The following is a 14,870-nucleotide window of genomic DNA, read 5'->3' on the forward strand; positions in this document are numbered from 1 at the left end:
GAGGAACTCTCCAAATCATGCCGAGTTGGTCCTTGATCTCTCGAAGTGGTGGAGCATGCTGAACATGTCATTGGCGCTGCTGCCTTTGGCGACATACGAAATAGGCGTGCTCCAATAGTTAGTGTCGCTGACCAAGCCCATGGACTGATATCTTTTCCCTCTTTTTTTTGGACAAAGAATTGCTGGCCTCGTGGTGATTGATGAACGCTAATCACTTCCGGGACTAGTGTCTTTCCTGACCAACAATTGCGAGCATTGTGATTCCGTGATTGAGGCCGGACTGGAGACAGTATGCGTTGACATGTGGCTACACGTTAACAGTCAACAGACGACATACTGGTCAGAGATTCCGGCTCATGGAATTTGGCCAGCCGAAGGAGAGTAATGCTCAAAGCTTCTTGCAATCAAGAGCGCCCAATAGCATATGCTTGCTCTGGTGTAACACTTGCGTGTTCATTACGAGTACAGCTATGAGTGAAAGTCCACATTTACCTACCATGTTGCTGATCATGCGTTCCATGTGCTACTATTTAGCAGAAGGCAAGCTTGTTGATACGGAATAATCGAAGATGATAAGTATGGAGAAGGTGGGACTTAAAAGAAGGCTTTTTGATCGCTAACTATGGGTCTCGAATAGTATCTTTCTTCTCGCATGAGTCGTAAAATGTCTTAGAACACCTGGCTCATGACAACGGTACAAATGCTTTTAGCACCTATTATATGCCACACCCCTGACAACGCCCTGCTCGATCGCTCGATTACCGTCTTCCGCTCCCTCCAATGAAATTTCTCGTCAATGTGCGCTGCATGATGCTGCTATTATGACACGGAGAATAAGAGGCACAGCAATACGTATGTCAAAAATATGTCTAGAAGTCAGCCTCTTCGGTTGGTGAAGGTATTTGATTTGGCGATCCGCGATATCTATTCCGCTTGACGCTTTCCTTGTCTGGGCTGTAACTACCGGAAGAGGTGATGGGCCTTGGACCAGTAGGCTTGCGCTGCATGGCAGCGCCGGAGGTAGAGCGCGGTGAGTCTTTCGCCTGCAGAAGATGGTCAGTTAATATGCTTTTCGAACCGACTAGTAAAAGGTGACTTGCAGTATCATAAGCGGAACCATTGCTATATCTCTGCTCAGGTTGCAGATGTTCTGTACTTAGAGGCGATGCAAAGGTTGGCCTGCTGTCTTTGCTCGCTAGCTTCGGCGGGCGCGACGGACCTGATGGAATCAGTGGACCATCATCTTTGACTTTTGGCGGTCGTGGAGGAGCAGAAGCTTGTTCGGCCCCTGATGTCTCTGAGTGTCCTGCATCGGATATTGGGGACAGGTTGCCAGCCAATCCACTATATCTGTTGATGGCACCTGGGACGTAACGAGCAAGAGTGGGGTCAGACCCAAAGGTGTCGGAGGTGGGCGAGATGGGAGAGCGGGAGCCGAAGTTCTGGGCTTGAGATTCGAGATGGTGCTGGAATCGATGCGTGGGTCCAGGACGTGGCTGGGGATGCTGCAGATTGAGAGAATTCCGATGTGCTTGATATTTCGGATCCTCAGATACTTCAGATGGGATCAGGGGAGAAGGAGGTCGGTTTTCTTGGGCCACATCACGAACGACATCATCGTTCTCGAGTGAGTCATTAGAACGAATACGGTCGTCCCCATGGTGGTCATAATGATCGTTTGTTTCATACGGCTGTAGGTCTTCTCCCGAGCGGGATGCCTCTGAGAAAGGTCGCTGCTGTCGTCGGTCCATGCTATTCCTGAAATTGTCCCCGACAGAAGAAGCTGTTGTCCTTGACCACCTGGAGATCTTCGGGAAGAACGATGAGCTGCTGGATTTGTGTTTGCGACTCTTATCTGTTCCTGTTCTCGGAGTATGCTCGTTACTTTGAGTCCCGTTTGGAACCTGAGTCTGCGGTGGAGTACCCAATGGCACAGACCCAGCTCGAGCGTTCTCCCTGGTAGGGGTGAGCAGCTGTTCGTTATGATTGTCAAGAATTCCCTGCTCATGCGGCTCAGGCTCCTCGTCCGCTTCAAGTACTGTACTTACTCGGTTCTGAGATCCGCGGCGACTGTCTCTATTTCTCATGGCGCTGGCTTCCCGTGATGGAGGGTTTGAAAAGTACCCGGATTGGCCTGTTGATCCGGTACCGGCCTGACCTTCTGGCTCATACCCGTCTGGGCCAGCTGCGCGCATGTTGTTATACGAATTCAGGCTGTCAGCGCGGTTATCTCCTCCCCCAGCAGGCCGCACGCCCTGAACAGCCTTCAACCCTTCGACTTCTCCAAGTAGATGGACCAGCATCTCTTCTATCTTGCCAATATCGTTCTGATTGCGGCTGCTGAGCCCTTTGAGAGCGCGCCTAAACACATTTCGTCTCTTAGCAGGCGAATCCTCTGCATCGTCCTCTGTAGAAGAGCGACGTTGATATTTGGGTGGTCCCAATGGCTGAGGTCGTGGGCCACCGACGACTATCTTCTGAATTGTACGGTCATGCTGCTTGTTACCAACGTCGACAAGAAGGTCGTCTTGCTCAGCAATGAACTTCTTCATTTCTTCGAAGGAGTTGCGCATCTCAGCTGCACTTCTGACCAGAGTCACCAATATTTCAGTATCTCTGGCATTGCGTTGGGCGTCCCTGACCGTAAGCTGGTACTTTTTTAGCATGGAGAACGGCACAATTGAATTGCACACAGGGGGTAGTCACTTACATGATCCATGAGCGCCACAATGTCTTTTGACTGGATTCTGTCAATGCCGCCGCCTGTAGCGCTGTCGTAGAGCGGGGAGCCCATTCCATGTGCCAGTCCATGCGAATTGGTGCTCAGATGCCTGTCGTGGCCTCGGCTAATAAATGGATCTTCATCTTCGGTCATGCCATCCCTTCCCCGGTCGTTGAAGGCTTTAGCATCTCTGAAGCGTATTTCCGGACTGGCAGCACCACGTTGAGGCCCAGAGATGTAGCCCTCGTCTTTGGGTGGACTAGGAACTCTTCCACCGGCCATATAAGTTTCGCGAACGGGGCTGAAATCATGCTTGGCGTTGGTCTCATAGTCATCATGAAACCTGGGCTGATAGTCGTCGTGTATTGACATTTCCCGCGATTTTCCTTGCTCTTCAAGGGAGCCTCGTCCGCTAGCTAAAGTCGCTGCGTTAAGGAAGCCTGCAGCAGCGGCCTTGAGGCTGTCTTGAGCACTTGAATCCTTAGAGGGAGACAAGAACTCTCCTTTGGCCTGTGGTGGGGTGGGCTTGTTTGGCCAGTGATCGAGATTGTCATTCTGATAGCCACCCATTGGTCCTTGGATGATGGAAGGGTTGGTGCTAATCTCAGAGTCCGAGTGCAAGCCATGTCCGATCTCAGGTATGGGGTCATCAGCTACTGGCAAGCCACTGGCACCCATGGGAATGTGCTCCTCGCGTTCATCCAGGGATCTAGCAATGCTCTGACGTGGAGAGTCTTTGGCAGAAAGCCTGTCATAACTATAGTGCTTCTCAGAGGATGACTTGGTCTGATGCTCGTGCTGCTGCTCCCTAGAATTTTGAGCAACTTCGCGCTCCGCATCAGCTTCCACCCGTTCTTGTTCGCGCGATCCAGCATATGATCTGTCTTCCTGTTTCGACGAAATCACTGAAGTCTCAAGAAGCGATGCAACTGCTGATTCAACGGCTACTGGTGTGCTTCTGTAATCAGGGTTTCTGCCAACGCCCACGGTGTGACGTTCTTGAGCGGCGGCAACTTTGTCGAGATATGGGGCATCCATGCTGTCATCTGTGTAGTTTGTCATATGCTTGTAATCAATCATAGAGTCTCGGTAGCTGCCAGAATCGCGATAGCGATCGTTCTTTTCATGTTCCTGCTCCAGCCACTCATCCATCGCAGGGTCTTTATCAGAGTACTCACCCTCCGTAAACTTCGAGTCGCGGAGCTGCGCAAGCACATCTTCACCTGGCTCGAAGTTGATGCCTTTGGGTCTGTTCGAACGAGTCATATCCACGCTAACAGGAGACGCCAACGATCTCATCGAAGCAGCTGAGTCCTTCTTTAGGGGCTGCTTCAGGGATGACAAAGAGCCTTTATGACCGAACGACTGCCGGTTAATCTCGCTTTCCTGACGACTAGAGACACTCTGGATAGGACTTAGGCCACGACTCTCCTGCTGATAGGCGAATCCGTGTCTATCGTATTGATCGTTGCGATCTGATAAGTTATGGGCAGTGAGACCAGCTGTTCCAGCCACTGCTCCAACAACACCTGCTTCCACCAGTTTTGAGTGATGCTCGTCATCCCGAAAGCTTCGATTGCTGTGTGGACTAGCCTCCGCGAGGTCTCCCTGCGATAAATTGCTATGATAGGTTCCTAGCCCTCCCCTTCGCGCATCTTGAGGTGTTCTGGTCGGCGTTCTTGAGGCGGGAGATAAAATCTCGCGGGGAGAACCGCGAGATACCTGTCGTATCTCTGCGGTATGTATTCGTTCCTCCGAAGGGGATAGTGTCCTTAACGTCCCTAATGTCCCATCGGTCTGTTCTGACAAGATTGAGTCTCGCGTCACTTCCGAACTTTGGATGTCGCTCCGCATCGGCATCGGAGGAACGTCATGCTTGTTAAAGATCTCTTCGGTACTCTCAGCGATGCTCGCACTTCGACTGTGACTCCCTTTACTCCTCCTCCTCCTTCGCTTCTCCCGATCCATGCTAGACCTTGAGTCATTGTGCTTCAGGTCATGATGATTCAAAGCCGCAGCTGTAAGGATTCCTCCCGCAATGGCTCCAGCCGTAGTGTCTTTCAAACGGTGCTCCTTGCTTCTCTTTCGAGAGGGTTTCTCTCCATCACGAATGACAGTTTCCTCCGACATATCGCGCTCTGACCTGCGCTCAGAAGGCGAATCGGACTTTCTGTCCCGTCTGCTCTCTTTCCTGCCCTTAATCGAATCGCCCGATAACAGTGTCCCTGCATTGTGCTCATCTCTATTAAGAAACACCTTGGGCTTTCCAGAAACATCTGGAGCACTTGCATGTTTGGAGAGCTTGCGAGACAATTCGGTATGTGAAACGCTTCGACCCGAATCCACGGATCCCCTACTGTCCCGGTCGAACTTTTGGCGACTTTGCTGCATCTTCTGCTCTTGCTTCAACGTCTCCAATTCCGGCATGATTAAGCGGCGGATAGCATTCTCCACCGTCTCGAGCAATCTTGGGTTGGCATTGATTGAGGATTTTGAGGTTCCAGATCGGAAGGAGTATTGATCGCCAGATTCCCGTCGAGGAGAGAGCTGAGACGTTGTGAGGAGGCTTGACTCGGCACCACTGGCAAGCTCTTCCTCTCTGTATCCTTTGCTCGATCTGCGCCGCCTACTATTGACATCTTCGACAAGCTGCTCATTGCTGCCACTGCGGCTGCGAGTTTTACTGCTGCGCTTGTGCTTCCCACCACTGACTTCTCGAGGCCTTTCCACTAGCTTTTCCATAGCCTTGTGGGCTAGTCTCTCTTTACTGAGACTTCGGCTTCTCCTCCGCGATGGCGTCTTCAGAGTATCGGTGGTGACAACAGCATCTCTGCTTGTGCTTCGACTGCCGCGGCGAGGTGTCACACTTCCTGCCTTTCCCTCGAGCATGCTATCCGGTGGCATAGACGATATGTCGGATGGGTTCACATGAGTGTATCGCTCCTCCCTTGCTAGATTTAGGCCAGACAGGTCACTATCTTGGTCTCTATGCATTATTTCGACCTCCACAGGCGGGTATCGATGAGCTAAGCTTGACTCTTCCGCCGCCGATGTGTACGAGCTAATACTCTTGTCGTCCGCACTCTCTGTGGCCTGCCTCTCTCCCGTAGAGTGTTGGCCCAGCGATATCCGCCTTGTGTAAGAAGGCTTGCGACTGCCTTTTGACGCGGTGACCTGAACGTGCTCGTTTGTGTCTTTGATCTTACGCGCAGCTGATGGCGTCACCTTCACCCGGACGCTGGGCCTGGAATGTACGTTCGGTCCTTTTCCGCCCTCGAAGTATTCAATCAATAGCGACGTCTGGGAATGGTGCGAAGCGTGAGTAAGTGCACTCTCACGGCCTTTATCGCGGGAGTCCCTGCGCTTCTTCGTAGGTATGGTTACTGGACTTCCGTCTTCAGGTATCGAGTAGGATGTCCGATCTGTGCGGCGTGAGACGTCGGTAGCAAGGTCAGCCTCTTCACCGCTGCCTCCTGATGTTTGCAAGGTTGAGGACTCGGTTGGCGCTGGCAACGGCGGTTTGCGAGTCTCGATGCCCATTGCGATGTATCAACCTGTCTTGACCTCGAAGGGTATGAAGACGGACTAATTGTAGACCATTGATGGATGGTTGGTTATTTGAGACCACAGTTGAAGTGATATCAAGCTTCTGTGCGTGGTGCAGCGCCCTCAATATGGAGATGACGTGGGTTGGGAAGGCGCAGAATTTGGTGCAATGACCATGAAGGGAATTATCCGACTCTCGACGATGGTAGCGTAACGTCTGCAAGGCTGAAAAGAAGGTACAAGCCAGCTAAGGAGTAGTGCCTGAGTGCGTGGAAGTTGTGGAAGAGGCAGGGCGATCCGCTGTTGGAAATAGATGGCTGGTGATATCTTGTTTGTATCGGCCGAGCTCGACCGTAGCCTTCGGTTTCTCACTTGGCGAGGTCAGTATGGCCTTGGCAGCATTGAACGCTCAAAGCTCACCTGTAACTCCGCCGCACTGTATTCAGTGAGAAACTAGCAAGAGGAGAAAAAATTGGGAGTGGTGAAGCTAAGATTGTTTCTGTAGAAACCTGAAGTCGAGGAAAAGCTGAAAGCTTGAGCCAGGGAACAACAAACGCAACCACCAAATTGTCGGTAAGCTAAGGGAATCGGCTTCGGTAGCGAGCTTTGATAGGTCGATATCTTTGGCGCCACCAGGTCTGCTCCTTGGTAAATCGTAACGCCCTTCTTCGACAGGCCTCTACGGAGTACTTCCGTAGGCGCAATGATTTGATTGATGAATCTAATCTATTTCTACACTTCTACACTTCCGAAACACATTGACCGTAGGTGTTCTGCAAGACATTAACTGTACATTATTGTTCGCTCGGAAATCCTTGGCATTTTCTTGGCATTTCTCCTGAGCTGTGCAGCGGTTCCTGTCTGCCGGAAATCTTGCTTTGCCACAAGCCGAAGATCTCCCGCCCCTCCTTCACAAAAGGATCTGCTCTGCTTTGCCTTCACACGCTCAGAGTAAGTGTGGCCAAAAAAATGAAGACTCGGTCCCCAAAACATCATCCAAATGCAAAGTTGTGTGATGCGTACTGACAGACAAACCTGCGGTTCTTATTTAGTCTTACCATTAATATTTGATCTTGGCCCGCGGGAAGGTCGTTAACCGGGAGACCGCTGAGAGAGCCAATTGCAATTGGATTCGTGGATGTCTGGGCATGCAAGATCCCGCGCTTGACAACTCATCAACTTCAAGCGCTCTCGGCCATGTCTGGGAGTTTACGGTATTGGAGAACTTGGGTACAGTAGGTACAAGAGATCTGTTTGCTACCCATTATTATTCTCAAGTCGGCAATATGCCACTGCCGTCAAATATTGCCCAATCGGTCTTGACAGCATTCCTCCTTGAGGGATGAGCACGTGGTTGAGCGACAACCAACACCTTGCTAAAAATGGAGAACACTGTTTCTTTGCTAAAATCAATCTCCTTTCCGCTGGAACTTCTGCCCTTGTTTCGGTTGACTTCCGTACGCTCTCCTCCCTTCCTTCTTCTTGTCTCTGCTCATGCTTGCTCCCAACGTGATGTCAACGCGTGGAGGTGCAGAAAAGCCGAAGCTCTTTGCCACCTTGACGAGGTCGAGCTTGTGAACGTCAAAGATAGACCTTAGACTATGAGAGGCGTATGCTTGTAGATAGGAGCGGTAGCCATCTTTGGCCGACTACAGATAAAGACGGTCAGTCTTCGACGAAGGCCAGGGTCCAGAAGGAAGAAAAGGGAGACTTTACCTTGTTGAGGTAGTAGTTCTGATTGATCAACTTCTCCAATTGGCTCTGTATTGAGAATATTCGTTTTGCTGGGAATTCAAACTCCACTAACGGTACCCTTGCTTCTTTGAGATGTTTTAAGAAGCCTACTTCTGAAGGCTGCAGGAATAAGAGGCTTTTGCCTTTACCACCCGACTAGATTAAGGTTTCCAGGTTAGTATTGCCTGGTTGAAGGGAGCCTGGTTGAAGGGATGTATCGAGCCTTGAAACATGTTTCGAGAGTAAAGAACCACCCAGGACATGTCTCGAACTGGGATTTGATCGAAAAGAGAGAACGTGGACCTCGGGTACTTACCCCTCGTGCTGTTCGTCCGACTCGATGTATGTAATCTAATCAAAGTCAATAACATCTTGCAGGAAATGGTCAAAGCACATACCTCGAGGATCGTCTGGAGGGTCAAATTGAACAATCCAATCCACTGCAGGTATCTGAGCCCAAATCAGCTTCGGATGTGCAGTTGAAGTTGTTCCAACCCACATCAAGCCCTCTCGCAGCTACATCGGTTGCGATCAATGTCCCTTTGGTAGCATTGCTGGTCCAGCATTAGTCAAGTTTTCGGGAGTAAGACTAATTTTGCTCACCAAAATTCAAAGAACGTATTTGTTCGCTTGATCTGTTTCTGTTTCCCGTGGAGATCTAGCCTAATGACTCGTTAGTCGATCCAGTAAAATGATTTAGAAGAGGGGGATGCTTACACGGGAAGATCGATATAGTTTAGCAGCTCGGAATGGTCTGTTGGCAAGAGATCTTTAGCCGAAAAACCATAGCGGGCAGAAGGAGGAAGACAATACATTTCACACAATTACAGCTCGAGAAAAAAACTATGCACTTTTTGTTCTTGATCGGACCTGTCAGTACAACCGTGGACAAGTCTCCAAAATCCATGATGACACACCTTTTGGCGCTTCAAAAATGAGAAAAGGAGGAGGAAGCGTTTGTCTGAGTCGCAGACGACGTATCCCTGCTCCAATCCCTCCACTGTTGAGTGTTCCTTGGTGTTTTCGACATTGATATAAAGGGGTCCAGGTCGCAGTGAGATTCTTGCGAGGTCCTCGACTTTGGTAGTCTGCGTTGCAGAGAAAAGCATTGTTTGCCGCTCGTCCTTAGGGAGAATCTTAATGATTTGTCTCATCTGCAAGCATATCGTTAATTTATCACATCGTCTTATCATGAGGAACATGCCTGACCTCGTCTTCAAACCCAACTTCAAGAATTCCTGCTTGCACATTAGTATGGCTTGACCCTGCGCTCCAAAGCAAAGGTGTAGGATCTTCAAGTGTAAACCTACGATCTGCCTAGAAAAAGGTTTCGGAGTCAGCACTGTCTGTTCAAAAAAGTTTTCTGAGCCCTCAGACGATACTGAAGAGTTTGCACTCCTTAGACATGTCTTAAAGCTCAACATCAAGGTCGGATGAGGGGTTTTGGTCTCGGGAAATCCTTTACCTCATCTATAATCTATGTAACGAAGCAATCAGCTAACTTCGACATACTGTAAATGACTTAAAGACTCACCAGTGCTTTGATGTTTTTGTAGCCAAAGCCAGGCGTGTTTTGCAGGTGGTCCAGTAGACGCCCAGGCGTGGCGCTACCAGGAACCATTAGTCCAAGAACCAAAGAATTTTTTCGGAGCAACGCGAGTAGAGTCCTACATGACGAGGTTGATTCCCTTCGCGATTTTCTCAGCTTCGGCGCGTCGATTCGCTCCTCCCATAATGATTCCGTACTGGATTTATTAATCAACTTATACTTTAATCTTTCGAAGATATTCTCATACTGTTTGACTGTGATTTGCCATCAATTGACGCGCAACGCCGTATATCTGTAGGGCAAGCTCTCGTGTCGGTGAGACGACAATGACTCCAGTTCCATTTCTACGGTCAATTAGCCTGATTCGTAGACACAAATGCATCTCCGCCCTACCTGGGCTTGAATCTGAGAGCACTCAGCATCTCGACCGCACTATCATACATTTCGGAGTCAGCATTTCTTCATGGGAACGCAATCCCAGGTGCAACAAAGTGTCTGGGAGCGGTGTCGTAGTCGGAACAAGGGTACTGCTCCGGGAAGATGTCTTGAGTACACAAGGATTATGTCTTAGGACAGAATAAACAAAGAAAAATCCATACGGGATTAGAAATGCCAAAGTCTTGCCGGAGCCCGTTTTTGCTGCGCCGAGAACATCTTTACCAGCCAACAACGGTGGTATTCCTCTCTGCTGAATCTCCGTCATCTTCTCAAAATTCATGTCCGCTATGGCTTGCATCGTCTTGCTCGACAAGTTCAGGTCCTTGAAGCTTTTGGGGTCAGAGCCTGTGGACGGTAATGATAAAGCCGAGGCCGATGGCACGTCTGTGTCTGCAGGGGGAGCATCTTTCCTGTTCGCATTTATGGTTGCAACATTCTCAACCTCCTCTCCCCCCGACCCTAATGATTCATCTTCCACATCGTGTTTGCCCCTGAGAGCGTCACCCGAGGCCAGCCCAGCTGTTTTGTCCACCTCCTCTTCCACCTCCTCTACTGGGGCACCTTCCACAGCGTTCGCCTTTCTGGGACCATCATAAACAGGCTTTGACAGGGTGCCCTTTTGCGCATCGCCTTTCTCCTGATGTGTATGCTTCTTTTTCTTTTTCTTGGGAGGCTCAGACTTTGCAAAGCCATTGACTGAGGGAAGGACACTTAAAGCGTCCTTTGCTTCGGTAGATACTTCAGCCTCCACCACCTCACTGACGTGCTTGCGCTTTCGCTTCTTCGATCTGAGCTCCGTGTTCTCCATGTCTCAATCAAAATCTTTCTGTTGTTCCACGTCACAGGATTTATCGGTTTTGACAGAAGTTCCTACTTTCACAGATTCACGCTAATAAAATTTAAGCGAGAGGCTAGCGGGAGATCTCTACGGATAGCCTTCCGGTGGGGCGTGGGCAGATCTGGAGAACATTGTCTGAGATTCCTCATCTTCAACCTCTGCGCCGACAAATTCTGTCAACGAGAAGGAGGGCACTTCGTGAAATCAAACAGCTACGGCGTGCAATATCAGGTCAATACCATGAATGGAAAGGAATTGTATCTTTTGACACCCCGACTGGAGTCTTCCAAAGATAACTTAGCAACGCGTACCTGCATGATCTGGTGATCTGTACTTCTTGTATGCTATATAAGAATCGAGCACTAAAAGAGAGGAGAGATCTTATGAGAAGAGTTTCCTTGCCCCAGACCCTTATTATTCGTTGTCGATCTTTGGTCAAAATTAAAGCTGGCTATTTGGCACAAGAGAAGCTCGTCCCGGGATTACAACTATATATCATTGTCCTTTATCATCATTGTCCTTATGAGAATAAAGAAAGTCAACGTTAAGGAATCTTCCACCAGACAGTGATGGATCAGGGCATTCCCTTCCGGACATTCAAGCATATTGCTTCTTAAGCCGAAGAAGTTGGAGAGTATTTTGCTGGATCAAAAGGCCGTTTGAGGAAACCAGACCAATATCCTGAAATAACCATGAGCATAATGTGCATGATGGCTTTGATTTTTCCACGTAGAAGACCGTGTGATCCGAGCCTGTCAGTAAGCTTACGATTGTAGAACGAATATTTGGTGGTGAAGAAAATACATTGATGACCATTACGCGTATCCTACGGGAAATACGAGGCCGGTCCCCTGGAAATGAAATGTCGCGCTACTTGCGCCTCCTTGCCCCATCCTTCAATAAAACATCACCGAGTCTCCTATCCATCAAACACATCTGTTGCAATTACTCTCCAAATACAATCCTATCCTTACAATGCACTGGTCAAGCTGAGGTCCTACGAACGAAAAAAAAACCGCGGCGATCCGGGACCTCCATTGTGTACTGTCCAGCCTTGCCACTCGCTCAATTTCTTTGTTTCTATTTTGGTCGTCGCAGCGACAACCGTCAATCCTCCTCATACCATCAACCATCACGACGTCTCATTATTCCCTCTTCGGCTCATATTTGATAGCGCTCCATTCACAGAAACATCACTTCGCTAGAGCAGCTGTTTCGATACCTGGCGCGGCTGCGCAACCCGGTCTCGAACACCGCACTCAGGTGCAACCAAGCGCCTCTACATCTTCACCTTGAACGCTTGGATCCTTTATTTGGCCACACATCATTATGCGTTTCTCATCATTGTCGGGGTCAGCATGGCTTTCTCTTGCCACTATACTTTCCCTGGCGCCTTTCGCATCACCGGAGAGATTGATAGAGTCACAATCCCTGAACCCTTGCCAAGCGAACTCCAGTTTCACAGCGACGTTATTCAATGTCATCTTCACACCAGACAACAACAGTTTAGCCTTCAACATCCTCGGGGTTTCATCGATTTCAGGTTATGTCACGGCAGAGATCGATGTTATTGCTTACGGCTACACCGCTTTGAAGCAGACCTTGGACCCTTGCACGTCAAACCTAGAGGGCCTGTGTCCCATGAACACTGGTCAGATCAACATCCAATCGAACATTGACGTTCCGTCAAGCGTCGAGAAATATATCCCCAGCATTACATACGGTGTGCCGGACTTGGATGGTGTTGTCAAGGTCTACATCAAGAACAACGTGACTGGGGCTAGTGAAGCTTGTGTCGAAGCACCGCTCTCCAACGGAAAGACGGTCGACCAGAAAGGGGTTGGATGGACGACTGCGGTCATCGCTGGTCTAGCGTTGCTAGCTTCTGCGGTGACCTCGGGGCTAGGACATTCAAATACCGCAGCCCATGTGGCCGCAAATGCTCTGTCTCTGTTCGGCTTTTTCCAAGCTCAAGCCATTATTGGTATGACTGCTGTTCCTCTTCCACCGATCGTTGCTTCATGGACCCAAAATTTCCAATGGAGCTTGGGAATCATCAGAGTCGGTTTCCTGGAGTCGATATGTACCTGGTATCAAAGGGCTACAGGGGGAACGCCGTCAACGCTACTGTCAACTCTCAACACGGAGTCTGTCGAAGTCCAAAAGCGGTCTCTTAATGTGGGCAAGAGTATTATGCGTGCCGCTCATGCTTTGTCCAAAAGAGTCAACAATACCTCTGCGACAGCCTCAGCCGCAAAAGTGATCATAGTCTCCGGCATCAAAAGGGTTGGATTTCGCGCGAAGATCGAAACCACCAACATTTTCTTGACGGGACTCATCTTCTTCATGATCTTCGTCTTCCTCACAGCGGTCTGTGTAATGCTATTCAAGGGCTTTTGCGAAATTGCTGTTAAGGCCGGATGGTTTAAGGGCGATAAATTTGAAGACTTCAGAACTGGATGGAAGGTTGTGCTGAAGGGTATATTGTTCCGTTTGGTAAGCCATGAGCCCTAGGTCTAATGACCCAACACTAATGCGACTACTGTAGGTGCTCATTGGCTATCCGCAAATCTGCATTCTATGCCTTTGGGAGTTGACGCAGAGGGACTCCGCCGCCGAAGTCGTACTTGCGTTATTCTTCTTCGTCTCAATGAGCATAGCTTTGGCCTGGGCCTCGCTCAAGGTCTTCCGGATAGCCAAGCGATCAGTTACCATGCATAAGAACCCTGCCTACATCCTTTACTCCGATCCGTCCGCTCTCAACAAATGGGGTTTCTTATATGTCCAATTCCGTGCTACAGCCTACTACTTCATCATGCCAAGTCTGGGTTATATTTTGATCAAAGCATTGTTTATTGCTTTTGCCCAGAACAGCGGCATCACTCAAGCCATTGCACTGGTCGTCATCGAGGCTGGCTTCCTCATCGGTGTCAGCATTCTCCGGCCATGGATGGACAAGAAGACCAACGCATTCAACATCTCCATCGCAGCCATTAACTTCATCAACGCTATCTTCTTGCTAGTCTTCACCTCGGTCTTTAACCAACCGGTAAGCTTGTCCACATCCCATTGGACCCAGATTCAATACTGACACACACACAGGGGATTGTTACTGGTGTAATGGGTGTGGTTTTCTTCGTCTACAACGCCGCCTTTGCCTTAGTCCTCCTGTTAATGGTACTTGTCGCTACATGTTACGCAATATTCTCCAAGAATCCCGACACGAGATACCAGCCTATGCGAGACGATCGCGGCTCGTTCATCAAGTCTCAGACAAATCTCAATACCGAGCTTGATGCCCTTGGTGTCACTGCCCGAGGAGACATGGCCCAGAAGGGTTTCTATGGTCGTGACCTTGATGACGATGAAGACTCTTACTCTTCCGGGTCTGGAAAGATGGGTCATGACGCCGCGGGCGCACCTCTGCCACCATCCACCGCCAACTCAAACCGAAACCTCAGCGCGCGAGAGCCACCGCGTTCTCCCGTTGATCCGAACATGCAGTACCTCCCCAGCGATGGTACTCCTCGCCATGGACCGCCAATGTACAAAAACGACAACTCGAGTTCTCGTCCTGGCGCCGACATGCCATTGATGGGAAGACAACGAGACCAGTCACCCTACCGCCCGAATACTGCAGGTGGCTACAGACAGCAGAACAATACCAGTCCATGGCAGCGGGGTGCCGGTTACGATCATTGAGGACCACTTTACGGCCGCGGCGTCAGCATATAATAGATATTGATAATATTGCCTCGATGATTATCTTATGAACCCCACCATGGTTGAAAGAGTGGAGTCTGAGCATTTTCTCTTACCGCACTTGAGTGCTTCCGCAGGATTTTGGGACATGATGGGCTCGAGACCGCTCTTGTGGTGACGGTAATTGTACAATGGGGCGCATGGCAAAAATCAGGCATTTGGCGAGTTGAAGAGAGCAAGCCACGATGCATGTGGCCGCGTTGTTAGCTAGTCAATGTAGATAGTCAGAGCCAAATTCGTTTTATCGTTGAGCTCCCTTACGCCCATCTATGATGTGTGCT

At 49.7% G+C, this 14,870-nt stretch overlaps 3 protein-coding genes across 3 annotated transcripts; 1 reads left to right on the top strand and 2 right to left on the bottom strand.

Moving 5' to 3' along the window:
* Positions 1–869: 869 nt before the first annotated feature.
* On the bottom strand, positions 870–6,262 carry HO133_005678 (uncharacterized protein; the record flags this gene model as incomplete). Its single annotated transcript, XM_037296585.1, has 3 exons — positions 870–1,043; positions 1,101–2,648; positions 2,711–6,262. The coding sequence occupies 3 exons, from the start codon at positions 6,260–6,262 to the stop codon at positions 870–872; spliced, it is 5,274 nt and encodes a 1,757-aa protein (XP_037147766.1).
* A 1,415-nt stretch (positions 6,263–7,677) lies between these two features.
* HO133_005679 (uncharacterized protein) lies at positions 7,678–10,797 on the bottom strand (the record flags this gene model as incomplete). Its single annotated transcript, XM_037296586.1, has 17 exons — positions 7,678–7,917; positions 7,985–8,158; positions 8,319–8,353; positions 8,401–8,452; positions 8,502–8,556; positions 8,606–8,665; positions 8,720–8,756; positions 8,816–8,861; positions 8,920–9,156; positions 9,212–9,240; positions 9,313–9,319; positions 9,468–9,479; positions 9,537–9,609; positions 9,674–9,747; positions 9,799–9,895; positions 9,945–9,983; positions 10,151–10,797. 17 exons carry the CDS (start codon positions 10,795–10,797, stop codon positions 7,678–7,680), a joined length of 1,914 nt encoding a protein of 637 aa, XP_037147767.1.
* Positions 10,798–12,156: 1,359 nt separating this feature from the next.
* HO133_005680 (uncharacterized protein) lies at positions 12,157–14,529 on the top strand (the record flags this gene model as incomplete). Its single annotated transcript, XM_037296587.1, has 3 exons — positions 12,157–13,323; positions 13,376–13,876; positions 13,930–14,529. The coding sequence occupies 3 exons, from the start codon at positions 12,157–12,159 to the stop codon at positions 14,527–14,529; spliced, it is 2,268 nt and encodes a 755-aa protein (XP_037147768.1).
* Positions 14,530–14,870: the final 341 nt, after the last annotated feature.

This window comes from Letharia lupina (genome assembly GCF_014066315.1).
Source record: "Letharia lupina isolate WasteWater1 chromosome Unknown contig_22, whole genome shotgun sequence".
NCBI classification, from domain to species: domain Eukaryota; kingdom Fungi; phylum Ascomycota; class Lecanoromycetes; order Lecanorales; family Parmeliaceae; genus Letharia; species Letharia lupina.